This window comes from Tachyglossus aculeatus, chromosome Y2, assembly GCF_015852505.1.
Source record: "Tachyglossus aculeatus isolate mTacAcu1 chromosome Y2, mTacAcu1.pri, whole genome shotgun sequence".
Taxonomy (NCBI): Eukaryota; Metazoa; Chordata; class Mammalia; order Monotremata; family Tachyglossidae; genus Tachyglossus; species Tachyglossus aculeatus.
This window is the reverse complement of record NC_052094.1, coordinates 3,673,658-3,700,496: the sequence shown is the minus strand read 5'-3', so window position 1 is coordinate 3,700,496 and position 26,839 is coordinate 3,673,658. Positions and strand designations below refer to the sequence as shown.

Here is a 26,839-nt window from a genome sequence, read left to right as displayed (position 1 = left end):
TTAATATAAATAAATAAATTACAGTTATATACATAAGTGCCATGGGGCTGGGAGGGGGGAAGAACAAAGGGAGCAAGTCAGGGCAATGCTGAAAGGAATGGGAGAAGAGGAAAGAGGGGGCTTACTCTGAGAAGGCCTGTTGGAGGAGATGTCCCTTCAACAAGGCTTTGAATGGCGGGGAAAGTGAATGTTGGATTTGAGGAGTGAGGGTTTTCCAGGACAGAGGCAGGATGTGGACCAGGGCTCAGTGGCGAGACAGGCGGGATCAAGGCACATTGGGAAGGTTAGCACTGGAGGAGTGAAGAGTGCGGGCTAGGTTTTAATAGGAGAGTAGTGAGGTGAAGTAGGAGAGGCTAAGGTGGTGGAGTGCCTTAAAGCCATTAGTAAGGAGTTTTTGTTGGATGTGGAAGTGGATGGGCAACTGGAGTTTTTTGAGGAGTGGGGTGACGTCCTGAATGTTTTTGTACAAAAATGATCCGGGCAGCAGAGTGATATATGGACTGGACTAGAGTGGGGAGAGACAGAAGTCTGGGAGGTCATCAAGGAGGTGGATGCAGTGATCCAGGAGGGTTGGGATGAGTGATCATATATATGTGGTAGGAGTTTGGATGGAGAGGAAAGGGCAGATTTTAGCGATGTTGTGAAGGTGGTACTGACAGGATTTAGTGACGGAATGAATATGTGGGTTGAATGAGAGAGAGGAGTCGAGGATAATACCAAGGTTACGGCCCTGTGAGACAGGAAGGATAGTGGTGCCATCTTACAGTTGGGGGAAAGTCAGGGGGAGGACAGGGTTTGGGGGGGGAAGATAAGGAGTTCATTTTGGTTGTGTTAAGCTTGAGGTGATGGGAGGATGACCAAGCAGCGATGTCTTGAAGGCAGGAGGAAATGCAAGACTGCAGAGAGGAGAGAGATCAGGGCTGGAGATGCAGATTTGGGTATCATGTGCATAGAAGTGGTAGTTGGAGCCATGGGAGGGAATTAGTTTTCCAAGGGAGTGAGTGTAGATGGAGAATAGAAAGGGACGCAGACACAGTTAGAAGATGGGAGGCAGAACAGAATGGTGAAAGAGACCACAGAGCTAGGAGTAGAACCAGGAGAGGACAGTGTCAGTGAAGCTGAGGTTGGATAATGTTTCTGAGGAGAAGGGAATGGTCAACAGTGTAGAAGGCAGCTGAGAAGTTGAGCAGGATTAGAATGGAGTAGAGACCATTGTATTTGGCACAAAGGATATCGTTGGTGATTAATGGTGATCAATAGTCAATTGTATTTATTGAGCATTACTAGTGTGCAGAGCACTGTACAATATAATAGAGTTGGTAAGCAGCGTGGCTTAGTTGAAAGAGCATGGGCTTGGGAGTCGGGGGAGGTGGGTTCTAATACCGGCTCTGCCACTTGTCTGCTGTGTGGCCTCAGGCAAGTCACTTAACTTCTCTGTGCCTCAGTTACTTCATCTATAAAATGGGGTTTAAGACTATGAGCCCCACGTGGGCCAATCTGATTACCTTGTATCTACCCCAGCGCTTGGAACAGTGCTCGGCATATAGTAAAGCGTTTAAAGGATAGCGTAATCATTATTATCACTCTTAGACGCGATCCTTGCCCACAAAGGCTTACAGACAGAGGGGGAGGTAGACATTTAAATAAGCTTCCTCTAGACGGTAAGCTCGTTGTGGGCAGGGAATGTGTCCGTTTATTATTGTATCGTCCTCTCCAAAGCGCTTAGTACAGTGCTCTGGGCATAGCAAGCGCAAGCGCTCAATCAACACGATTGAATGAATGAATGAATGACTGAGCCTAATCCCTCCCCTGGACACGCCCCCAGGAGACCCCGCCCCCTGACCGGCCCAAACCCTCCTGATTGGCCCCGCCCCCGCCCTCGTCCCCGGCCGCTCCCCAGAGGAAAACGAAAGCGAAATGCGGGCAGCCTCTCTCGGGCATCGTTTGCTCTGGCCTGGCGCCTGGCGCCTGCGCGGAGGAGAGGGCCGAGAGCGAGGCGGAGGGCGCCATGGAGGAGCCGCCGGGGGCCGGGGAGAGCGGCCGTATCTCGGTGCACAACTTCAGCGCCAGGCTTTGGGAACAGCTCAGCCACTTCCATGCCATGCAGCTAACGGACTCGCTCTTCTTGTGGGTGGGAGCGGCGCCCAGCCTGCGCAACCTCGCCGTGGCCATGTGCAACCGCTATGTGAGTAAGCCCACCGGGGCCGGACCCCGCCCGCGCCGGTCTCGCGGTACATTTTTCCCCCCCGGGAAGGTTGGCCCTGCGTCGGGCTGCAGGGGTGATGATGATGATGGCATTTGTTAAGCGCTTACTATGTGCCAAGCACTGTTCGGAGCTCTGGTTTCTAAGTTCTAAGGGTGCCTGGCTGGAGCCCCACATCCACTGACCCTCACCCTTCGTTCCGCCTACTTATTCATTCATTCATTCAATCGTATTTATTGAGCAATTAGTGTGTAGAGCACTGTACTAAGCGCTTGGGAAGTACAAATTGGCAACATATAGGGACGGTCCCTACCCAAAAACGGGCTCATAGTCTAGAAGGGGGAGACAAACAACAAAACAAAGCAAGTAGACAGGTGTCAATACCATCAGAATAAATAGAATTATAGCTATATACGCATCATTAATAAAATAGAATATTAAATATGTACAAGTAAACTAAATAGAGCGGTAAATCTGTACAAACATATATACCGGTGCTGTGGGGAGGGGAGGGAGGTAGGGCGGGTGGAATGAGGAGGAGGAGGAGGGGAAAAAGGGGGCTCAGTCTGGGAAGGCCTGCTGGTGGAGGTGAGCTCTAGTAGGTCTTTGAAGGGAGGAAGAGAGCTAGCTTGGTGGATGTGTGGAGGGAGGGCATTCCAGGCCAGAGGGAGGACGTGGGCCAGGGGTCCATGGTGTAACAGGTGAAAACGAGGTACAGTGAGAAGGTTAGCGGCAGAGGAGCGGGGCATGCGGGCTGGGCTGTAGAAGGAGAGATGGAAGGTGAGGTAGGAGGGGTGAGGTAATGGAGAGCCTTGAAGCTGAGAGTGAGGAGTTTTTGCTTGAAATTTACTGAGCACTTCTTGTGTGCAGACACGTGGAATCCTTGCATTCAGAAAGTTCTCAATCTAATGGGAGATACATGTGTCTCTATAGTGGTAGAACAAGGAGGGAACATTCATTCAATCGTATTTATTGAGCCCTTAATGTGTGCAGGGCACTGTACTAAGTGCTTGGGAAGTACAAGTTGGCAACATATAGAGATGGTCCCTGCCCAACAGCGGGCTCACCGTCTAGAAGGGGGAGACAGACAACAAAACATATTAACAAAATAAATAAGTAGAATAAGTGTACAAATAAAATAAATAGAGTAATAAATATGTACAAACGTATATGCGTATATACAGTTGCTGTGGGGAGGGGAAGGAGGTAAGGTGGGGGGATGGGGAGGATGGGGAGAGAAAGGAGGGGGCTCAGTCTGGGAAGGCCTCCTGGAGGATGTGAGCTCTCAGTAGGGAAGAGAAGAGAGCTAGCTTGGCGGTTGTGTGGAGGGAGGGCATTCCAGGCCAGGGGGAGAATGTAGGCCAGGGGTCGACGGCGGCACAGGCAAGAACGAGTCACAGTGAGGAGGTTAGCGGCAGAGGAGTGGAGGGTGCAGGCTGGGCTGCAGAAGGAAAGAAGGGAGGTGAGGTAGGAGGGGGGCGAGGTGATGGAGAGCCTTAAAGACTAGAGTGAGGAGTTTTGCACTCCTTTCTGAACACCTTTGCACTGCTCAGCATATTCTGTCCTGTTCAGTCTGTATTCATTTACTTATTAGTGTCATTTTTGTTTTCCGTAACCTTGGGGCAGAAGACTTGGGACGAATCAGCATAACCTGGAGCAGTGCCATCCAGATCAGAAATTGCAATTATATGATGACTGACGAAAAGAGCTTACAGCCTGGGAGCTCCTATCTCCTAGCCTGGGAGGTGAGGTAAGAGGGGGCGAGGTGATGGAGAGCCTTGAAGCCGAGGTTGAGGAGTTTTTGCCCGACGAGTAGGTTGATTGGTAGCCACTGGAGATTTTTGAGAAAGGGAATAACATGCCCAGAGCGTTTCTGCACAAAGATGATCTGGGCAGCAGTGTGAAGTATAGATTGAAGTGGGGAGAGACAGGAGGATGGGAGATCAGAGAGGAGGCTGATGCAGTAATCCATTCGGGATAGGATGAGAGATTGAACCAGCAAGGTAGCAGTTTGGATCGAGAGGAAAGGGCAGATCGTGGCGATGTTGTGGAGGTGAGACCGGCAGGTTTTGGTGACAGACTGGATGTGAGGGGTGAATGAGAGCAGAGTCTAGGGTGACACCAAGGTTGCAGGCATGTGAGATGGGAAGGATGGTAGTGCTGTCAACAGTGACAGGAAAGTCAGGGAGAGGGCCGGGTTTGGGAGGGGAAGTTAAGGAGTTCAGTCTTGGACATATTGAGTTTTATGGCGGGCAGACATCCAGATGGAGGTGTCTTGAAGGCAGGAGAGCAGGGGCATTCGCTCCCCTGTCATCAGCGTGGAGATGATAGTTGAAGCCGTGGAAGTGAATGAGGTCACCAAGGGAGTGAGTGTAGATAGAGAACAGAAGGGGACCAAGAACTGACCCTTGAGGAAACCCTACAGCTCAGGCATGAAAAATGCATAGATGTATGTATAGAAACCGTACATAAGTGGGTGATAGGACAATATGGCTTTGTGCACTAGGAGTTGAAGAGGGCCTCCTGGAGGAGGTGCATTTTCAGCACGGAAGGAATGTGATCTGGGGGGGTCTACAGAGGGTGGGAGGGCCAGATAGGAGCGGGGCTAAAATGAGGCATGGTGTGAGAGGGAGAGGCTGATCAGGGAAAGGCACGTGGAGGGGTAGCCATTAGTGTCAGCAATAGCCATTAGTGTCAACACCTGTGGTCTAGGCCATGGTGTTCCTTGGTGATTGCTGGGTAATGCCACCTTTTCCCTGGGCTAAGAGCCCAACCTGGCCAAGCCCGAGCCCAGACATCGATAATTCCATGCTTTATATCTAACATTCTCCCAGTCTGAAAGTAATGTGTGCTTTTTTTTTTATTACAACAAAGATGATAGTACTAATAACAATTGTGGTGTTTGTTAAGTGCTTGCTACATTGCTACATGCCAGGTATTTTACTAAGCACTGTGGTAAATACAGGGTAATCGGGTTGGATACAGACCCTGATCCACATAGGGTTTCAGTCTTAATCCCCACTTTACAGGTGAGATAACTGATGGTGAGCTCGTTGCCTCTAGACTGTGAGCTGGTTGTGGGCAGGAAATGTGTCTCTTGGTTTTTGTATTGTACTCTACCAAACGCTTAGCCCAATACAAGGGAGGACCCCATGAAAGAGGCTGAGAAGGAGCAACCAGAGATCCAGAAGAGGACAGTAACAGTGAAGCCAAGGTTGGTTAATGATTCAAGACAGTTTAAGGCAGTTGAGAGATTGAGGTTTAGGCTGGAAAAGAGGCTGTCGGATTTGGTAAATCGTAGGTGACTTTACAGAGGGCATTTTCAGTGCATTGAAGAGGGTGGAAACCAGACTGGAGGGGGTCGAGGGTAGAATTGGAAGAGAGGAAGTGGAGACAGTGGGTGTGGACAGCTCACTCAAGGAGTTTGGAGAGGAGGATCCTAATCCTCCTTGACCTCTCAGCTGCCTTCGACACTGTGAATCACCCCCTTCTTCTCAACATGCTGTCCAACCTTGGCTTCACAGATTCCATCCTCTCCTGGTTCTCCTCTTATCTCTCTGGCTGTTCATTCGCAGTCTCCTTTGAGGGCTTCTCCCCACCCCTCACCATCCCTTTACTCTAGGGGTTTCTCAAGGGTCAGTTCTTGGTCCCCTTCTGTTCTCTATCTACACTCACTCCCTTGGTGAACTCATTCACTCTCACTGCTTCAACTGTTATCTCAGCACTGATGACACCCAAATCTACATCTCTGCCCCTGCTCTCTCTCCCTCCCTCCAGACTCATATCTCCTTCTGCCTTCAGGACATCTCCATATGGATATCTGCCTGCCATCTAAAACTCAGTATGTCCAAGACTGAACTCCTTATTTTCCCTGCTGTTGCTGCTGGCAAAAGTCTAAACACCATGCCAACCTCGTTCACTTCAAGTTTATCCTTTCCTGCCTTAACTCAGCCCTCTCCTCTGCCAGACAAAACTATTTCTCCTCCCTTATTGACACCCATGCCCATCATCCCAATCAGCTCTTCCATACATTCAACTCCCTTCTCAGGCCCCCGGTTCCTCCCCCTCCTCCTTTCCTCACCCCCAACGATCTGGCCTCCTACTTTATTAATGAAATTAAATCCTTCGGGTCTGACCTCCCCAAAGTCACTCCCCCGACTTCTCCAACCCCCCGGCCCTCAACACTCTCTGCTACTCTCCCATCCTTCCCAGCAGTATCCTCAGAGGAGCTCTCCTCCCTCCTCTCACGAGCTACTCTAGCCACCTGTGCTTCTGACCCCATTCCCTCTCATTTCATGAAATCTCTCGCTCCGTCCCTTCTCCCCTCCTTAACTTCCATCTTCAACCGCTCACTCTCCACTGGTTCCTTCCCCTCTGCCTTCAAACATGTCCATGTCTCTCCCATCCTAAAAAAACTCTCTCTTGACCCCACCTCACCTTCTAGTTATCACCCCATCTCCCTCCTACTATTCCTTTCCAAACTCCATGAATGAGCCGTCTACATGTGCTGCCTCAAATTCCTCAACACCAACTCTCTCCTCGAACCCCTCCAGTCTGGCTTCCATCCCCTACATTCCACGGAAACTGCCCTCTCAAAGGTCACCAATGACCTCCTGCTTGCCAAATCCAACGGCTCATACTCTATCCTAATCCTCCTCGACCTCTCAGCTGCCTTTGACAATGTGGACCACCCCCTTCTCCTCAACACGCTATCCAACCTTGGCTTCACTGACTCCATCCTCTCCTGGTTCTTTTATCTCTCTGGTCGTTCATTCTCAGTCTGTTTTGCAGGCTCCTTCTCCCCTTCCCATCCCCTTACTGTGGGGGTTCCTCAAGGTTCAGTTCTTGGTCCCCTTCTGTTCTTGATCTACACTCACTCCCTTGGTGACCTCATTCGCTCCCATGGCTTCAACTATCATCTCTACGCTGATGACACCCAAATCTACATCTCTGCCCCTGCTCTCTCCCCGTCCCTCCAGGCTTGCATCTCCTCTTGCCTTCAGGACATCTCCATCTGGATGTCTGCCTGCCACCTAAAACTCAACATGTCCAAGACTGAACTCCTTGTCTTCCCTCCCAAACCTGCCCTCCCTAGGACTTTCCCATCACTGTTGATGGCACTACCATCCTTCCCATACCACAAGCTCGCAACCTTGGTGTCATCCTCGACTCTGCTCTCTCGTTCAAAGCCATCACCAAAACCTGCCGGTCTCAGTTCCGCAACATTGCCAAGATCTGCCCTTTCCTCTCCATCCAAACCGCTACCCTGCTCGTTCAAGCTCTCATCCTATTGCGTCTGGACTACTGTATCAGCTTCCCCCTTATCTCCCATCCTCTTGTCTCTCCCCACTTCAATCCATACTTCATGCCGCTGCCCGGATTGTCTTTGTCCAGAAACGCTCTGGGCATGTTACTCCTCTCCTCAAAAATCTCCAGTGGCTACCAATCAATCGGCGCATCAGGCAGAAACTCCTCACCCTCGGCTTCAAGGCTCTCCATCACCTCGTCCCCTCCTATCTCACCTCCCTTCTCTCCTTCTACAGCCCAGCCTGCACCCTCTGCTCCTCTGCCGCTAATCTCCTCACCATGCCTCGTTGTTGCCTGTCCCACCGTCGACCCCCGGCCCACATCTTCCCCCTGGCCTGGAATGCCCTCCCTCCCCACATCTGCCAAGCTAGCTCTCTTCCTCCCTTCAAGGCCCTACTGAGAGCTCACCTCCTCCAGGAGGCCTTCCCAGACTGAGCCCCCTCCTTCCTTTCCCCCTCCTCCCCCTTTTCACCCACCCGCCTTACCTCCTTCCCTTCCCCACAGCACCTGTATATATGTTTATATGTTTGTACATATTTATTACTCTATTTATTTATTTATTTTACTTGTACATATCTATTCTATTTATTCATTTATTATGCTCTCTCGTTCACCCCTCACCTCCAAGCCATCACCAAATCCTGCCGGTCTCAGTTCCGCAACATTGCCAAGATCTGCCCTTTCCCCTCCATCCAAACCGCTACCCTGCTCATTCAAGCTCTCATCCTATCCCATCTGGACTACTGTATCAGCCTCCCCCTGATCTCCCATCCTGTTGTCTCTCACCGCTTCAATCCATACTTCATGCCGCTGCAAAATAAAAAATATTTATTTTATTTTGTTAATATGTTTTGTTTTGTTCTGTCTCCCCCTTCTAGACTGTGAGCCCACTGTTGGGTAGGGACCATCTCTATGTGTTGCCAACTTGTACTTCCCAAGCGCTTAGTACAGTGCTCTGCACACAGTAAGCACTCAATAAATATGATTGATTGATTGATTCTCTCCCAAACCCTGCCCTCTCCCTTACTTTCCCATCACTGTAAAAGACACTACCCTCCTTCCCATCTCCCAAGCCCGCAACCTTGGTGTCATCCATGACTTCACTCTCTCGTTCAACCTACACATCCAATCCGTCACCAAAACCTGCTGGTCTCACCTCTGCAGCATTGCCAAGATCCACCCTTTCCTCTCCATCCAAACTGCTACCTTGCTGGTTCAGTCTCCCATCCTGTCCTGACTGGATTACTGCATCAGCCTCCTCTCTGATCTCCTATCCTCCTGTCTCTCTCCACTTCACTCTATACCTCACTCTGCTGCCCGGATTATCTTTGTGCAGAAACAGTCTGGGCATGTTACTCCCTGCCTCAGAAGTCTCCAGTGGCTGCTTGTCAACCTACAAATCTAGCAAAAACTCCTCATTCTAGGCTTCAAGGCTCTCCATCACCTCACCCCCTCCTACGTCACCTCCCTTCTCTCCTTCTACAGCCCAGCCCGCACCCTCCACTCCTCTGCCGCTAACCTCCTCACACTGTATCTTGTTCTCACCCGTCCCACTGTCGATCCCCAGCCCACATCCTTCCCCTGGCCTGGAATGCCCTCCCTCCACACATCGACCAAGCTAGCTCTCTTCCTCCCTTCAAAGCCCTACTGAGAGTTCACCTTCTCCAGGAGGCCTTTCCAGTCTGAGCCCCCTTTTTCCTCTCCTCCTCCCCATACCCCCTGCCCTACTTCCTACCCCTCCCCACAGCACTTATACAGATATTTGTACAAATTACTCTATTTATTTTACTTGTACATATTTACTATTCTAGTTTGTTAATGATGTGCATATAGTTTTAATTTTATTTGTTCTGACGATTTTGACAAGTGTCTACATGTTTTGTTCTGTTGGTTGTCTCCCCCTTTTAGACTGTAAGCCCGTTGTTGGGTAGGGACCATTTCTATATGTTGCTGACTTGTACTTCCAAGTGCTTAGTACAGTGCTCTGCATACAGTAAGTGCTTAATAAATGATTGAGTGAATGAATGGTAGAAGGGAGCTGTGGGGTTGAGAGGTGTTTTTGTTTTATTTTTGTTTTAGGATAGAGAGATGAGCATGTTTGAAAGCAGTGGGGAGCAAGCCAAAGTCAACAGCTGAAGCTGCTGGTCGGGGAGGGGAGAAAGGAGTGGGCAAATGTTTTGGTAAGGTGTGAAGGATTTGGGTTAGATAGAGGGAGTAGATTTTGAGAGGAGGCAGGTGATCTCTTGAGATACTTCTGGGAGGGTAGAAGAAGGGCAGCAGGAGGGTGTTGTTGGAGAGGAGTGGGGGAGGTTTTAGGGAAATCAAGCCTGATGGTCACGATTCCATCGATTAAGAATGTGTCCAGGTTATTAGGGGAAAGAGATGGGGTGGGTTGGGGAACAGGAGATTTGAGAAGGGAGTTAGCATTCTGCAGTGGGTATTGGAGTCAGCAAGGATGAAGAAGTATTGTTGGGTACAGTAGAGGGCGGAATTAAAGAGGAGAAAGAATTTTAAAGAAGGAAGAGGTCAACTAGGTGCCTAGATTTCTACCTGCAGTGCTGTGTAGCTCAAGCCCAGGAATGGAGGAAGTGTCCTGTGATGGTGTTCTGACTCTAGAATGTAAGCTCCTTGTGGGCAAGGAATGTTTCAGATTATTCTTGCATTGTCCTCTCCAAGCGCTTACTATAATGCTCCGCACACCATCAGCACTCAATAAATATGTATTTATTGTATATGTGCATATTCTGTTTATTTTTATTAATGATGTGTATATATAATTCTGTTTATATTGATGCCTGTCTACTAGTTCTGCTTTGTTTTGTGTCTGTCTCCCCCCACCAGACTGTGAGTCCGTAGTTGGGTAGGGATTGTCTCTATCTGTTGCCGAATTGTACTCTCCAATCGCTTAGCACAGTCCTCTGACACAGAAAGCACTCAGTCAATACGATTGAATAAATATGTTCGAAGAAGCATGGCTCAGTGGAACGAACCTGGGCTTGGGAGTCAGAGGATGTGGGTTCTAATGCTGCCCCCACCGCTTGTCTTCTGTGTGACCTTGGGAAAGTCACTTCACTTCTCTGAGCCTCAGTTCCCTCATCTGTGAAATGGGGATGAAGACTGTGAGCCCCAAGTTGGGCAACCTGATTATCTTGTACCTCCCCCAGCGCTTAGAACAGTGCTTGGCACCTAGTAAGTGCTTAACAAATACCAAAATTATTATTATTATTACCACCTCTTCCCCACTCCAGTGTACTTGTGTACATATGTACATATTTACACCTGTCTACTTGTTTTGTGTCATTGTCTGTCTCCCCCTTCTAGACTGTGAGCCCATTGTTGGGGTAGGGACCCTCTCTATCTGTTGCCAACTTGTACTTCCCAAAGTGCTTAGTACAGTGCTGTGCACACAATAAGCACTCAATAAATATGATTGAATGAATGAATGAAAAGCTGTGGCTTAGTAGTACGACATTAGGGGAGGGAGAGGTAAGCAAGGGAGTTGAATTTCATGGAGAGGTCTCCTGGAGGAGGTGGGATAAATCAAGCAAGCAAGCAGTGGTATTTAAGTGCAGTAAATGTGCAGAGCACTGTATTAAGCGCTTGGGAGACTACAGTACAACAGAATTAGTAGACACATTCCCTGTCTATAATGAGCTTGCAGTCTAGAGAGGGAGACAGACATCAATATGCATAATTTATAATGTATAATTTAAAGATATGTTCATCTGCAGAAACGCCTTAAAGATGGGGCGAGCTATGGTCTTTTGGATATGAAATGGGAGGGAAAGGGAATTCCATCATCAGTGGTATTCATTGAGCACTTCTGTGTGCAGAGTACTATACTGAGCGGTTGGAAGTGTATACAATAAAACAGGGATGGCAGACATGATTCTTGTCCACAAGCCAGGTACAGAATGTGAGCTAGAGAGCAGTGACGAGAGAGTTGAAAATAAGACACGAAGAGTAGGGTAGTTTGGGAATAGTGAAGATTGTGAGTGGGGTAATAGTGGGAGATGAATGTGGATAAGAAAGGAGCAGAGAGCTAATTGTGTGCCTTAAAACCAGTGGTCAGGAGTTTCTTCTTGATGCCAAAACTCCTTACCATTGGCTTTTTAGCACTTAACCATCTTGCCCCCTCATACCTCATCTCACTACTCTCCAACTACAACCCAGCCCACACACTTCGTTTCTCTAATGCTAACCTACCCACCCTACCTTGATCTTTTCTACCTTGCCACCGACCTCAGACCCGCATTCTACCTCTGGCCTGGAATGCCCTCCCTCCTCAGATCAGACAGATAATTGCTCTCCCCCACTTCAAAACCTTATTGAAGGCACATCTTCTCCAAGAAGCCTTCCCTGACTAAGACTCCACTCTTTTCCTACTCCCTTCCGCACTGTACTACTCCTCTGCCACCCACCTTCTATCTCTCCTTGACGCCGCCAACCTATTGCTCCACCCCACCTCACCCACTCACCAACTTGGTCATACCCTCGACCTCTTCATCTCCTACCGCTGCAGTGTGTCCACCCTCACCAACTCTGAAATCCCTCTCTCTGATCATAATCTTCTCACCTGCCTCTTCACTCTCACTCCTTTCCCCTGTAAATCCATATTACTCCCTCACAGAGGTCTCCGCTTTCTTGACCCCATCCATCTTTCTGAGTGCCTCACATCCCACCTCGCCTCCCTCTCCTCTCTACCCAGTCTTGACGATCAGATTACTGCTATCAACTCTACCCTTTCTACTCAGCTAGACTCACTCGCTCCCCTTTCCCTTCGCTGCTCTCGTACCACTAAACCGCAGCCCTGGATCACTGCCACTATCCGTCTCCTTCGCCCTTATGCTCGAGCTGCCGAACGCTGCTGGCAAAAGTCTAAACACCATGCCAACCTCGTTCACTTCAAGTTTATCCTTTCCTGCCTTAACTCAGCCCTCTCCTCTGCCCTACAAAACTATTTCTCCTCCCTTATTGACACCCATGCCCATCATCCCCATCAGCTCTTCAATACATTCAACTCCCTTCTCAGGCCCCCGGTTCCTCCCCCTCCTTCTTCCCTCACCCCCAACGATCTGGCCTCCTACTTCATTAATAAAATTAAATCCATCAGGTCCGACCTCCCCAAAGTCACTCCCCCGACTTCTCCAACCCCCCGTCCCTCAACACTCTCTGCTACTCTCCCATCCTTCCCAGCAGTATCCTCAGAGGAGCTCTCCTCCTTCCTCTCAAGTGCTACTCCGGCCACTGTGCTTCTGACCCCATTCCCTCTCATCTCATGAAATCTCTCGCTCCATCCCTTCTCCCCTCCTTAACTTCCATCTTCAACCGTTCACTCTCCACTAGTTCCTTCCCCCTTCCCCATGTCTCTCCCATCCTAAAAAAACCCTCTCTTGACCCCACCTCACCTTCTAGTTATCACCCCATCTCCCTCCTACTATTCCTTTCCAAACTCCTTGAATGAGCCGCCTACATGTGCTGCCTCGAATTCCTCAACACCAACTCTCTCCTCGACCCCCTCCAGTCTGGCTTCCGTTCCCTACATTCCACGGAAACTGCCCTCTCAAAGGTCACCAGTGACCTCCTGCTTGCCAAATCCAATGGCTCATACTCTATCCTAATCCTCCTCGACCTCTCAGCTGCCTTCGACACTGTGGACCATCCCCTTCTCCTCAACACGCTATCCATCCTTGGCTTCACAGACTCCGTCCACTCCTGGTTCTCTCTTATCTCTCCGGTCATTCATTCTCAGTCTCTTTTGCAGGCTCCTCCTCCCCCTCCCAAGGGGGTTACTGTGGGGGTTCCCCAGGGTTCAGTTCTTGGTCCCCTTCTGTTCTCGATCTACACTCACTCCCTTGGTGACCTCATTCGCTCCCTTGGCTTCGACTATCGTCTCTACACTGATGACACCCAAATCTACATCTCTGCCCCTGCTCTCTCCCCCTCCCTCCAGGTTCGCATCTCCTCCTGCCTTCAGGACATCTCCATCCGGATGTCTGCCCACCATCTAAAACTCAGCATGTCCAAGACTGAACTCCTTGTCTTCCCTCCCAAACCCTGCCCTCTCCCTGACCTTCCCATCACTGTTGACGGCACTACCACCCTTCCCGTCTCACAAGCCCACAACCGTGGTGTCATCCTCGACTCCGCTCTCTCCTTCACCCCTCACATCCAAGCCGTCACCAAAACCTGCCGGTCTCAGCTCCACAACATTGCCAAGATCCGCCCTTTCCTCTCCATCCAATCCGCTACCCTGCTTATTCAAGCTCTCCTCCTAACCCGTCTGGACTACTGCACCAGCCTTCTCTCTGATCTCCCATCCTCGTGTCTCTCCCCACTTCAATCCATATTTCATGCTGCTGCCCGGATTGTCTTTGTCCAGAAACACTCTGGGCATGTTACTCCCCTCCTCAAAAATCTCCAGTGGCTACCAATCAATCTGTGCTTCAGGCAGAAACTCCTCACCCTAGGCTTCAAGGCTCTCCATCACCTCGCCCCCTCCTACCTCACCTCCCTTCTCTCCTTCTACATCTCAGCCCACACCCTCCACTCCTCTGCCGCTAATCTCCTCACCATGCCTCGTTCTCGTCTGTCCCGCTGTCAGTCCCCGGCCCACGTCATTCCCCTGGCCTGAAATGCCCTCCTACTGCCCATCCGCCGAGCTAGCTCTCTTCCTCCCTTCAAGGCCCTGCTGAGAGCTCATCTCCTCCAGGAGGCCTTCCCAGACTGAGCCCCCTCCTTCCTCTCCCCCTCCTGCCCCTCTCCATCCGCCCGTCTTACCTCCTTCCCTTCCCCACAGCACCTGTACATGTGTATATATGTTTGTACATATTTATTACTCTATTTATTTGTTTATTTTACTTGTACATATCTATTCTATTTATTTTATTTTGTTAATATGTTTTGTTTTGTTCTCTGTCTCTCCCTTCTAGACTGTGAGCCCACTGTTGGGTAGGGACTGTCTCAATATGTTGCCAACTTGTACTTCCCAAGCGCTTAGTACAGCGCTCTGCACACAGTAAGTGCTCAATAAATACGATTGATTGATTGATTGATTGCTCTTATGTGCTCCTTCATTCATCCTCCCTCCCATCCCCACAGCACATATGTATATATCTGTTATTTATTTATCTATTTATTTATGTTATTGTCTGTCTCCCCCTCTAGACTGTGAGCTCATTGTGGGCAGGAATATCTGTTATATTGTACTCTCCCAAGCACTTAGTACAGTGCTTTGAAAATAGTAAGTGGTCAATAAATATGACTGAATGAATGCAGAGAAAAATGGCAACCATTAGAAAATTTGAAAAGTGGGACAGTAGGTACCCTTTGTACCCTTTAACCACTTGATATTCACCCCACCTCCAGAACACCGATATGCATATTTGTAACTTTAATAATGATAATAGAAAAAATGATGCTATTTAAGTGCCTACCATGTATCAAGCACTGTTCTAAGCCCTGGGGTAGATACAGGGTTATAAAGCACTCAGTAAATATCTTTGATTAGATTCAGGCAGCAGAAAGAAGTCTGGACTGGAGCCAGGAGGTTGCTGCAGTAGTTGAGCAGAGAGGCTAATTGATGAAGAAGAGGTCATAGGGGGTCTGGGAGGGAGTTGTTTCAGTGGAGTGGAGGAGGTGGAAGCCAGGAGGTAGGGAGTCAAGGAGGGATTTGGAGGAGAGGAATTGGAAGAGCAACGTGTGCAAGGTGTTGGGACAGGAATGGGAGGGGGGAGGAGGGGTGATAGCTGGACAGGATAGTGTAGAGACTGGGGCAGTAGTCAAGGGGTGGGGGAATCCAGTGGAGCGACCGTTTGGATGGGGAAGAAGGGACAGATCCTGAAAATGTAGAGGGGGGAAGAACTGACAGGCTGAAAACCCAGGAGTCAGAGGACCTGGGTTCAAAACCCGACTCAACCACTTGTCTGCTGAGTGACCTTGGCCAAACCACTTAATTTGTCAGGCCTTCAGTTTCCTCATGGATAAAATGAGAATTGAGTCAGCCAATCATGTTTATTGAGCGCTTATTGTGTGCAGAGCACTGTATTAAGAGCTTGGGAGAATATATAATAGCACATATATTCCCTGTCCACAATGAGCTTACAGTCCAGAGTGGGGGGCAGACATTAATGTTAATAAATTACAGATATATATATATATATATATATATGTATATGTGCTGTGTGGGGCTGGGAGGGCAGGGGAATAAAGGGAGGAAGTCAGGGAGACGCGGAAGGGAGAGGGAGTAGAGTAAAGAAGGGCTTAGTCAGGGAAGGCCTCTTGGAGGAGATCTGTGTTCTGTAAGGCATTGAAGCCAGGGAGAATAATTGTCTGTTGGATATAAGGTGGTTAGCATTAGAGGAGCAAAGTGTGTGGGCTGAGTCGACGTAGGACAGTAGCAGAGTGAGTTTGGAGGGAGCAAGGTGATGGAGGGCTTTAAAGCCAATGGTGAGTTTTTGTTTGATAATAATAATAATAATGATGACATTTGTTAAGCGCTTACTATGTGCAAAGCACTGTTCTAAGCGCTGGGGGGATGCAAGGTGATCAGGTTGTCCCACGGGGGGCTCACAGTCTTAATCCCCATTTTACAGATGAGGTAACTGAGGCGCAGAGAAGTGAAGTGACTTGCCCAAGGTCACATAGCAGACATGTGGAGGAGCTGGGATGAGGAAGTAGATTCATTCATTTCATTCATTCAATTGTATTTATTGAGCGCTTACTATGTGCAGAGCACTGTACTAAGCACTTGGGAAGTACAAGTTGACAACACAAAAAGATGGTCCCTACCCAACAGCGGGCTTACAGTCTAGAAGGGCTTTTCTGGCTTTCTTTCCCCATTGATATAGCTAGGTTTGTCCCTGTCTCATTCTGTCACAGTTCCACCCTACTCCCTATCTCCACTCCTGCTCATGCTGCAGCTCAGTCCTTCTCCAGCTCCAAGATCTCTCCCTCCCTTCCTTCCTCCCTGCTCCTTCATGGCTGCGAAGGGGAACTAAAGAAGAGAAGAAGTAAAGTGTCCACCTTCTAAGCAAAAATAATACTATTTTAACTTGAAAATTGCCTTTGAATTAGCTCCCCAGTATATGAAAGCCTATGCAAATCACACCTAAAGCATATTTGAATCCCACGCCAATCATCCACTAATTTTTACGCAAGGGCAGAGAAATCAGGCAGATGGACAACCACTGGAGTTTCTTGAGGATTGGGGAAGCATGTCTCGAATATTTTTATAGAAAAATGATATGGGCAGCAGAGGGAAGTATGGACTGGAATGGGGAGAGACAGAAGGCTGGGAGGTCAGCAAGGAGACTGATTCAATAATCAAGGCAGAATAGGATAAATTATAGGATTAATGCCTGCTCTCCCTCCTTCTTAGACTATGTTGAACAGGGCTGTTTCCAACCTGATTAGCTTGTATCTATATCAGTACTTACAACAGTGTTTGACACAGAGTAGAGAAGCAGCGAGGCCTAGTGGATAGAGCATTTGCCTGGGAGTGAGAAGGACCTGGGTTCTAATCCCGGCTCTGCCACGTCACCTGTGTCACCTTGGGCAAGGCACTTCTCCGTGCCTCAATTCATCTGCAAAATGAAGATTTAGACAGTAAGCTCAATATAGACAGGGAATATGTCTGTTTATTGTTGTATTATACTCTCCCAAATGCTTAGTACAGTGCTCTGCACACAGTAAGTGCTCAATAAATACAATTGAATGAGCCCTATGAGGGACAGGGACTATGTCCAATCTGATTAGCTTGTAAGTGCTTAACTTAGTAGAACGCCTAGCACATAATAAATGCTTAACAAATACCATTTTAAAAAAAGCGAGAGCTTAAATGCCATTAACCGTCTCCACTCCCAAACGGGGCTTTTGACGTAGGGCTCAGGTTTTCCTTTAATGTGATGGTCATGTTCTTAAGAAACCCCTTGTTTGGGAAAGCCAGCCTCGTGTTACCCACCATAGCCAACACACTGCATCAACCCAAATGGTGAAGTGGTGCTTTGTGACAGCACAGCGAGCCAAACTCAGACAGGCTTACGTGACTGAACAGACGCCCCATGGAAGCCTGCATCTTGCTGGAGTCAGAGTCCAGTCATCCAGTCATTGCTAGACCGTGGTCACCCCTCCTGAAAAGTCACCCCTCGAGACGGAGGCGGGAAAGGAGCCTCCAGGGGTCACCTAGTTCATCCCCCGCCCCCGCCCTCCCCCCGTCTCCACATAATTTATGCCCGTAGTTTGTGGCTCCCTTTCTTCACCTTTTTAGTGCCAGCCTGGATGTGTACCAGTGACCTTGTGAAACTGGTGGGACGCAACCGAAACATAAGGTGAATTGGAGCTCCAGGCAGCGACTCTGCTTGCTGCCATGGGCTGCTTGGTTTATCACCCAGTCTCCAGAGCTTAGGTGGTGAGATAACAGTGTCAGTTTTCACCAGATGGCCATCCAGGGGGCTGACGGGCCCTCTGGGTGTTTGCCAGCAAGGCCGTAGTCATTATCTTTCCTTCCGTACTCTGGATGGGGTCGAGATTGCTGGGTAAAACGTTGCCCTACAGCATGAGCCACCTTTGGAATGGAGGGAGGGAAGGAAGGGAGGAAGGTGGGTTGGCAAAGGAAAGAAAGACCAGTGCCCGTTCACCATTGTTCCTGATTATCAATGTGCCAGTGTGCTAGTGCTGGATTCAGACACCATCTCCTTGAGGGACTCCAGCTCCTTCCCCTGTCTTCTGTCTCAAATAGAGTAAGTCTTCCAACTGCCCGGCCCTGGCAGTTTGTCCTAGAGAAGCAGTGGTTTGAACAATTGCCGAAATTCCATGCCAGTGTCAATCAATCAGTGGTATATGAGTACTTCGTGTGTGCAGAGCACTGTATTAATCACTTGTGGGAATACAATACAACAGAATTGGTAGACTTTTTTTAACGGTATTTGTTAAGTGCTTACTTTGTGCCAGTACTAAGCACTAGGGTAGGTGCTAATCAGGTTGGACACAGTCCTTGTCCCACATGGGGTTCACCATCTTAATCCCCATTTAACAGATGAGGTAACTGAGGCACAGTGAAATTGGGACTTGCCCAAGTTTACAAAGACAAGTGGCAGAGCCCGTATAATGTTACCTATATATTTGGACCTGTAGCTTTTAGTCACTTGACACATACCCAACCCTCGTCAGTTCTGTACATATCCTTATTACCCTGCCATGTCTCCTGTCTGTATTTATTTCCATGTCTATCTTCTCCTCTAGACTGTAAGCTCCTTGTGGGCAGGGATCTTGTCTACTAATCCCAACTGTGCTGCTTGTCTGCTGTGTGGCCTTGGGCAAGTCACTTAACTTCTCTGTACTTCAGTTACCTCATCTGTAAAATGGAGATTAAGTCCATGATCCCCATGTGGGACAGGAACCATCCAACCCGATTTGTTTGTATCTACCTCAGCCCTCAGTACAGTGCCTGGCATAATAAACGTTTAACAAATACCATGGTTATTATTATTGATAACATTATTATATTGTACTCTCCCAAGCACTCAGTGTTCTGTGCACAGTAAATACCACTGATTCGTAATAGTAATGTTTGTGGATTTTATCAGAGCTGAACTTTTGTGGGTTTGGAGTCTCCCTCGTGTCAGGTTTCCAGCCATTGGGGAATGTGGATGGTGGTTACCAATTGTCATTGAATTTGCCCTGGGGCCCGGTATAATGTTTGGGACATCACAGTGTGCGTAATAAATAATTGTAGAGGAGGCGGTGGTGATCCAGCCTGCTGATGCATTTGTAAGCCTCCTAGAAGTTCCTTCAAGGCAGGGGTCGAGTCTACAAACTCTGTTGTATGGTACTCTCTCACATGTGTAGTACAGTGCTCTTCTCACAGTAGGTGCTTAATATCATTGATTAATTTATTGTTTTTTTCTAATTGAATATATTTTAAATGTAAAAAATCAGTTGTATTTATCGAGTCCCTATTCTGTGCTGAGAACTGTACTAAGTGCATGTAAGAGTCCCGTAAAAGTACAGGATTTTAAAACTGTGATTCAGAAAAAGAAATGAAGCAGGGCCTAACTCCTCTTATTCCAGGGTAGCCATATTAAGGTCACATCTCCTCCCAGAGGCCTTCCTGATTAAGCCCACTTTTTGGGAAGCAGCATGGAATAGTGGATAGAGCACAGGCCAGAGAGTCAGAAGGACCAGGGTTCTAATGCCGGCTCCACTGCTTGTCTGCTGGGTGACATTAGGCAACTCACTTAACTTCTCTGTGCCTCAGTTCCCTCATCTATAAAATAGGGATTAAGATTGAGATCCACAGGTAGGACAGGAACTTTGTACAACTTGATTACGCAGCACTTAGTGCACAGTGTCTGGTGCATAGTAAGCACTTGAGTACCACAACTATTATTATTAATTATTGTTATTATTCCCTGTCTCCTTCTCCTTTCTCTCCACTTGATTCCCATTTTACAAATGAGGCAACTGAAACTCAGAGAATTAACTTGCCCAAGGTCACAAAGCAGGAGGAGCTGGGCTTAGAACCCAGGTCCTCTGACTCCCAGGCCCTTGGTTTTTCCACTAGGCCACACTACTTCCTCACAAACGTTCTCACCTATCTGTGCCCTTTGTGCATTTGGTATTTTCCCCACCCTCAACCTCATGGCACTTAGGAACATATCTATAAATTATTTATACTAATGTCTATTTCCCCCTCTAGACTATAAACTTGTGGGCAGGGAAAATGCCTGTCAAATCTGTTGTATTCTCCCAAGTGCTTAGTATAGTGCTCTGCACACAAGAAGTGCTAAATAAGTATGATTGATTGCGAAGAAATCTCAAATCCATGCCTCTTTATTTTCCAGGACTCTATTCCCATGTCTGTGTCACTTCTTCGAGATGCTTCTGACAGCCTCAAATTCAATAGCTCAGTGATTAGGTAGGTACTTATTCCTGGGATTTTCCACCTATTCCTTGGCTAGCGTCTGGTATACTTTCAAGTGAGCCCTGTCTTACTGGTTGCTTGTGCCATCCATCAGCCTCCTCAGCTTCCCAAACCTTTGCAGGCCCAGTGCATGGTTGAATCAGTCAACCGATGGTATTCATTAAGCACTTCCTGTGTTCAGGGCACTGAACACATGCTTGGGCGAGTATGCTGTAAAAGAGCTGGTAGAGGTGAACGCTGCCTACAGGGAGCATGCCAGCCTAGAGGCTGAAGTTGTATGAAGGGTATAAATGATGCTGAGTTAGGAACACTGATTTCCTCTGGGAAAGTGTGCCCAGCCCAAAGGCAGGTGGAGGATCTGGTAGATGTGTGAACCCTGATCATTGAGAATTCATGATCCTTTGGATAGGTTAGAACATTTGTGAGGAAGCAGCATGGCCTAGTGGAAAAAGTACAGGCTTGGGAGTCAGAGGACCTGGGTTCTAATCTCGGCTCCACCTGCTGGGTGACCTTGGGCAGGTCACTTTTCTGTGCCTGTTACCTCATCTGTAGAATGGTAATTAAGATTGTGAGCCCTATGGGGGACAGAGACTGCATCCAACCTGTCTTTTTCTACCTCTCTGCTTAATACAGTGCCTCGCACATAAGCACTTAACAAATGACATTTAAAGAATTGTTTTAGATGGTGAGAGGAGCTTTCCTCTCTTTTCCCCCTACTAGATTGAGGAACATAGGTCATGTCAGAACCTCTCCTGGACAAATTCAGTGCCTGCCCGGTTGCTGTCATGCCAGTTTAGAGCAGAGGTGGTGTGGTGGGGGTGAGATTGGGGCTTGGGGGGAAGACAGAGACGCATCACTCCTCTCCTCGAAAATCTCTAGTGGTTGCCTGTCCACAGCCATATCAAACAAACTCCTCACCATTGGCTTTACAGCACTCCGTCACTTGCCTCCTCCTCCATCTCACTTCTCTGCTTCTACAACCCAGCCCGCATACTTCACTCCTCTAGTGCTGACTTTTCACTGTGCCTCAATCTCGCCTGTCTTGCCACTGATCCCTGGGCTATGCCCTGCCTTTGACCTGAAACGCGCTCCCACCTCAAATCTGACAGATAATCTCCCCCACTTCAAAGACTTACTGAAGACACATCTCCTCCAAGAGGCCTTCCCAGACTAAGCCCCACTTTTCCTCATCTCCCCCCACTTCTGCTGCACCCTGACTTGCTCTCTTTGCTCTTCCTCCCTGGCTCCCTTCCAGCCCCACAGCAGTTACATGTATATCTGTATTTTTATTTATTTGTATTGATGTCTGTCTCCCCATTTCTAGACTGAGCTTGTTGTGGGCAGGGCTTGTCACCACTTATTGTTATATTATACTTTCCCAAGCATTCATTCATTCATTCAATTGTATTTATTAAGCGCTTACTGTGTGCAGAGCACTGTACTAAGCACTTGGGAATTACAAGTTGGCAACATATAGAGATGGCCCCTACCCAACAATGGGCTCCCAGTCTAGAAGGGGTAGACAGATAACAAAACAAAATAAATTAACAAAATAAAATAAATATAATAGTAAATATGTACAAGTAAAATAAATAGAGTAATAAATCTGTACAAACATATATACAGGTGCTGTGGGGAGGGGAAGGAGGTAGGGCGCGGGGGATAGGAAGGAGGTGGCTCAGTCTGGGAAGGCCTCCTGGAGGAGGTGAGCAGATCCAGGCACTCTCATCTCCTGCCTCCTGAATTTGCAGCCCTAGCCCTTCATGGATAAACCAGGTCAGGATGAGGGGAGGGGCGGGGGTGGCAGAGAAGGAGTCTCTCGCTGACTACCTCCTCTTCCGTTGTCACTTGCCCACAAGCACTTAGTACAGTGCTCTGCCCACAGTAAGCCCTTAATAAATACAACTGAATGAATGAGATAGAGAGAGCAAGACACAGACAGACACATGGGGTGGCAGGGAGGCCTTGGCGGAGGGTTCAGAGGGTGGAAGGAGGAGAAAGGTTGTTCAGTGGTGCTGAGTTTTTTTCTCTTGAGGATGGAAGAAAATGGCAGTTTGACCAGCACTGGGGCATAGGGTGAGGTGAAAGTCCTCTGAGTGGATATTGTAACACTGATGTAAGAAGGCTTGGGTGTGTATGAACCCACCCATCAATCAGTCAGTGGTATTTATTGAGCGCATCCTTGTCCATGTTCCTTGTCCACAAGGAGCTTACCATTTAGAGAGAGAAACAGACATTCATATAAGTAAATTACAGATATTTCCATAAGTGCTCTGGGCTGAGGGTGGGGTAAGGAGCAAGTGCTTCAAGGTTACAGATCCAACTGCTTAGGCAGCGCAGAAAAGGGAGTAGGAGAAATGAGGGCTTAGTTGGGGAAGGCCTCTTAAAGGAAATGTGATTTTTAATAAGGCTTTTAAAGTTGGGGAGAATGGTGGCCTGTCAGATATGAAGAGGGAAGGAACTCCAGGCCAGAGGGATGACTTAGGCAAGGCGTCGATGATGAGAAAGGTGAGATTGAGGCATGGTGAATAAATTGATGTTAGTGGAATGAAGTGTTTAGACTGGGTTTGAGGTAGGAAATCAGCGAGGTTAGGAGGGGGAGAAATACCCATGAGAGTTTATAATATAGTGGGGATATAAAGTAATAAAACTACCGTATATGTTCTGTAATTTAAATTTCTCATATATTCAGCCAAAGCTTTATCCTCTTTTAAATTGGAAAAGTTTTACTGGTAAGGGTTTTTTTTTTAAATTTTGTTTTGTTTTTGTTTCTGACTAGCCCAGGTAAACATGGTGTCATACATTCATACGTCTGTTCCATTTCTTGTGACTTTAACTTATATTCCCTGGGCTCTGGTAGAGTCTAGTTACCAGAGACTTGGCCCCAGAGATGATAATGCTTTAGTTGAACAGGGCTTTTGAATTAGTGGTGAGCTTTTTTAGGGCTCTCCTGAGGAAAAGAAAGTTGGTTCTGTGGGAAACTCTTTTAGATTTTCCATTAAAGCTGAATATCCTTCCTGAGGCGTAAATTGTCTTGTTTATAATAAAGGACAGGGATATATGTGTGTGAAAAATGTAATGAGTTAAAAAAAGAAGAATGCTTTTACTTCTGTAGTGATTTTTAGAGCAAAAGCCCAATGTGCTATTTTGACTCTCCTGTGAAATAGCCACACATTAGCCATGACTGCAGGAGGCAAAGATTTCTTCTAGCCTGCCATGTTGTTTTTCTTCCTGTCTGTAGTACATGGTTATTGCAAAGAATGAAAGGACACTAAAATCAGGCTGGGTATCATGAACGTGCCCCCGCACGTGACTTCTCTCTGGCCTTGTCCATCACCTTGCCGGTTGGCAAGGTGGTTAGGCCCCACTGGCTGGGGAAAAGCCATGTAGTTTAACCCTGAGGCTGTGTGGTAATGCGTTTAGGGGGTGGGGTCACCCTGTTCCCTCTAGAAAAATGTGGGTTAACTTGTGGGAACCACCCATATATGCTATTGACAGGGCCAGGATTAGAACCCAGGTCTTCTGACTTTCACTGGGCCACGCTGCTTCTCAAATGATCCAAATAACAGTTGGTCTCAGTGTCATCCCCTTGCTGTTAGAGGAGTGTTCGTGCAACATCAGCGAGCCGAAGTGTCCTGTTCTTAAAATCTTGGCTAGCTTAGCTAATCAAACAAAGTTCAGGTAGATGAAGAAAATCCAAGGCCAGCAAAACCCACATACAGTTGGTGATGGGAATATTATACGAAAGAACCTCTGCCCCTAGAGTTTGGATAATCTGAATCAGTTATTCCTGGTTGGGTATGGGGAAATGGGCAGCCGATAGAGCTGGAATATAAGTAATTCTTCCAACTGTGATTTACTAACCAGAATGAATCATCTTTGCAAAAGAAATAATAGGTGAAACCTTGAAAAATTGGAAGGGCATATAATGAACGCTTCATTATAAGGAAGAAAAGGTACAGAACCTCATCAAGTAGATAATGCTTCCTGGGGGGGAAAAATAGGACTATAGTAAGAAACCTTTTTTGTTTACAACTTTAATATAGCAAGCAACACAGCAGAAACTAAATACCATGGGGAAGAGAAATTGTCTCCGAAGGGGGAGAAATGTCATGTATTTCAGTTTGTTAAACCTTTGAGAAGGGAAGGTTGTTTTAACAAAACAGTTACTAACCTCTTTCCCCCCGCGCCCCCCCCCCCCCGATACTGGAGGTATGTTAACTAAACCTCGACCTAGTCTATCTCACTGCCAACCCTTTGTCCATGTGTTCCCTCTGACTTCAACTGCTTCCCGGTTCATATCCTTTAGAACGTAAGCTCCTTAAGGGCAGGGAACATGTCTATCAACTCTGTTATATTGTACAGTGCTCTGCATACTGTAAGTGCTCAATAAATTGATTGATGGGTCGATATCCAACAGACCATCGCCCACCCCACCTCGAGTCCTCTTAAAATCACATCTCCTCCAAGAGGTCTTCCCTGATTTTACCTCTCATTTACCCTCCCCACCCTCCCTTCTGTATCACCTATGGCCTGCCTGGGAACTGTACCCCTTAAGCCCTGGATATAGCCCATCACACTTTATGAACATATCTGTATATTTGGCTGCTTTCCCTCTCTGCAATTTTATTTTAATGTTTGTCTCCCCCTCTAGATTGTAAGCTGCTTGTGGGCTGGGAATGTGTCTACCGGTTCTGTTTATTATACTTTGCCAAGTGTTCAGTACTGTGTTCTGCACACAAGTGCTCAATAAATACCATTGACCGACTGATAGGTTGCCTAAATTACACCTTGATTGAGCAGATTTTCATTTGCAGTAATCCTTTTTTATAATTCAGCAGGGCACTTTCTGGAAGTGTAGCATTCTAGCTTCAATTCCTCTGTCATAGGTGATTTTTAGAAAGGTAGAAAATAGACTCTGGACTGTAAGCCCCTTGTGGGCAGTGAATGTGTTTACCAGCTCTGTTTTATTGTTCTGTCCCAAGCACTTAGTACAGTGCTGTGCACATGGTAAGCATTCAGGAAATACCATTGTGAATTCTCATGATAATTCACTTTTTCTGAATTTTGTTGCTTGGAGTTTTCACCTAGATAAGGGCAAAGATGTACTGCTGTCATGAATTCATAAGCATCACCTTTTTGGAGGAAAGATTGTTTTGTTCCTTACCACTGCCATTGGCTGCTTGTTGACCTTTACCCTTCAAAGGAGGCAGGGCCTTTGCTTCATGATCATTTTTTTTTTAAACAGCATTTGGGTCATGCTTACTACATGTAGCTACTTTACTAAGTGCTAGGGTAGATACAAGCTATGTCCCACATGGGGCTCACAGTTTTCATCCCCATTTTACAGATGAGATAACAGAGGCCCAGAGTTGTTAAGTGACTTGCGTAAGGTCACTCAGCAGGGACCTTGGCAGAGGAAAGCTTCAGGAAGGATGGCTAATAAGATGGATAAATACTCCAGGATGGTAGCCAGAAGTGGAAATAGAGGCAGGAAATGGTGTGGGTCAAAAAGAAGGTGATTCCAGGACCCTGGCCCCTAACAAACTTGCTGGAGGTGTTACAGTAGCTCAGTGAAGTAAAAAAAAATGCCCATCACCGTGATCCGGGGTAACAGCAGGTGGAGAAGGAAGGTGGATAGTTTGCATTCCTTTTTCTTGGAGGTATGGCTTGGGAATCACAGGGATGGTTGTGGAACAGTAGACTTTCCCTTAAAGAGAATATCCTCAGACTCAAGGGTGAGTGAAACTCTGCCCTCTGCGTCTTGGTAAGTGACATCAAAGACCAGCGCATTTACTGGGGAGTCTGAACTATCCAGGGAAGCTACTACTACCCCAAGGCACAAGGTTCCTACACAGCCATAGACCCCTGTAAAAACCCCAACAAAGGAGTCTTAGAAAGGAGAGGTAGTTGCCTTATTTCCTGTGTCCCCTTTGACTTATTAGACCCTAGTGAAGTGAGCCACCACTTGTCTGAACTGGTCTCAGCACATCCTGGCAAGAGGAGTGGAGAGAGAGCAATCCAAGTCTCTGGCTGTGCCTCAGAAATCTGGGCTAGAATCTTACTTGGTAGTTTGATTGTCAACCCCATCATCATGTTTCTTTCATTCATTTACAAGGATTCTGCCTCTTGGGAACCTGTGTAACTCTTTACAGCACCAATTATTTAAGGCTTTCACTTATGTTTGTGTGAATGTTTCTCTTTGTAGCCAGGAAGACTAAAAAACAGGTGTTCGTCAGCTGCAATCTTCAAAATACAGACTGCACCTTCACATTACTCATAGAGAACAGGATCAAGGAAGAAATGGAGGCTTTCCTCAAAAAGTTCTAGTAGAGTGGTAGTATGTGGCAAACTGCAACTTGTATATATTTGTGTTTTTAAATAAATCATGTGGATTTTGCAATGAA

At 47.5% G+C, this 26,839-nt stretch overlaps 1 protein-coding gene across 1 annotated transcript; it reads left to right on the top strand.

Moving 5' to 3' along the window:
- The first annotated feature begins 1,932 nt into the window (after positions 1 to 1,932).
- Positions 1,933 to 26,839, top strand: PSMG4 (proteasome assembly chaperone 4). The gene is given in 4 exon segments (XM_038768103.1): positions 1,933 to 2,185; positions 20,353 to 20,399; positions 20,401 to 20,426; positions 26,641 to 26,839. Coding segments are annotated over 4 exon segments (372 nt in total). The 5' UTR covers positions 1,933 to 2,008; the 3' UTR covers positions 26,763 to 26,839.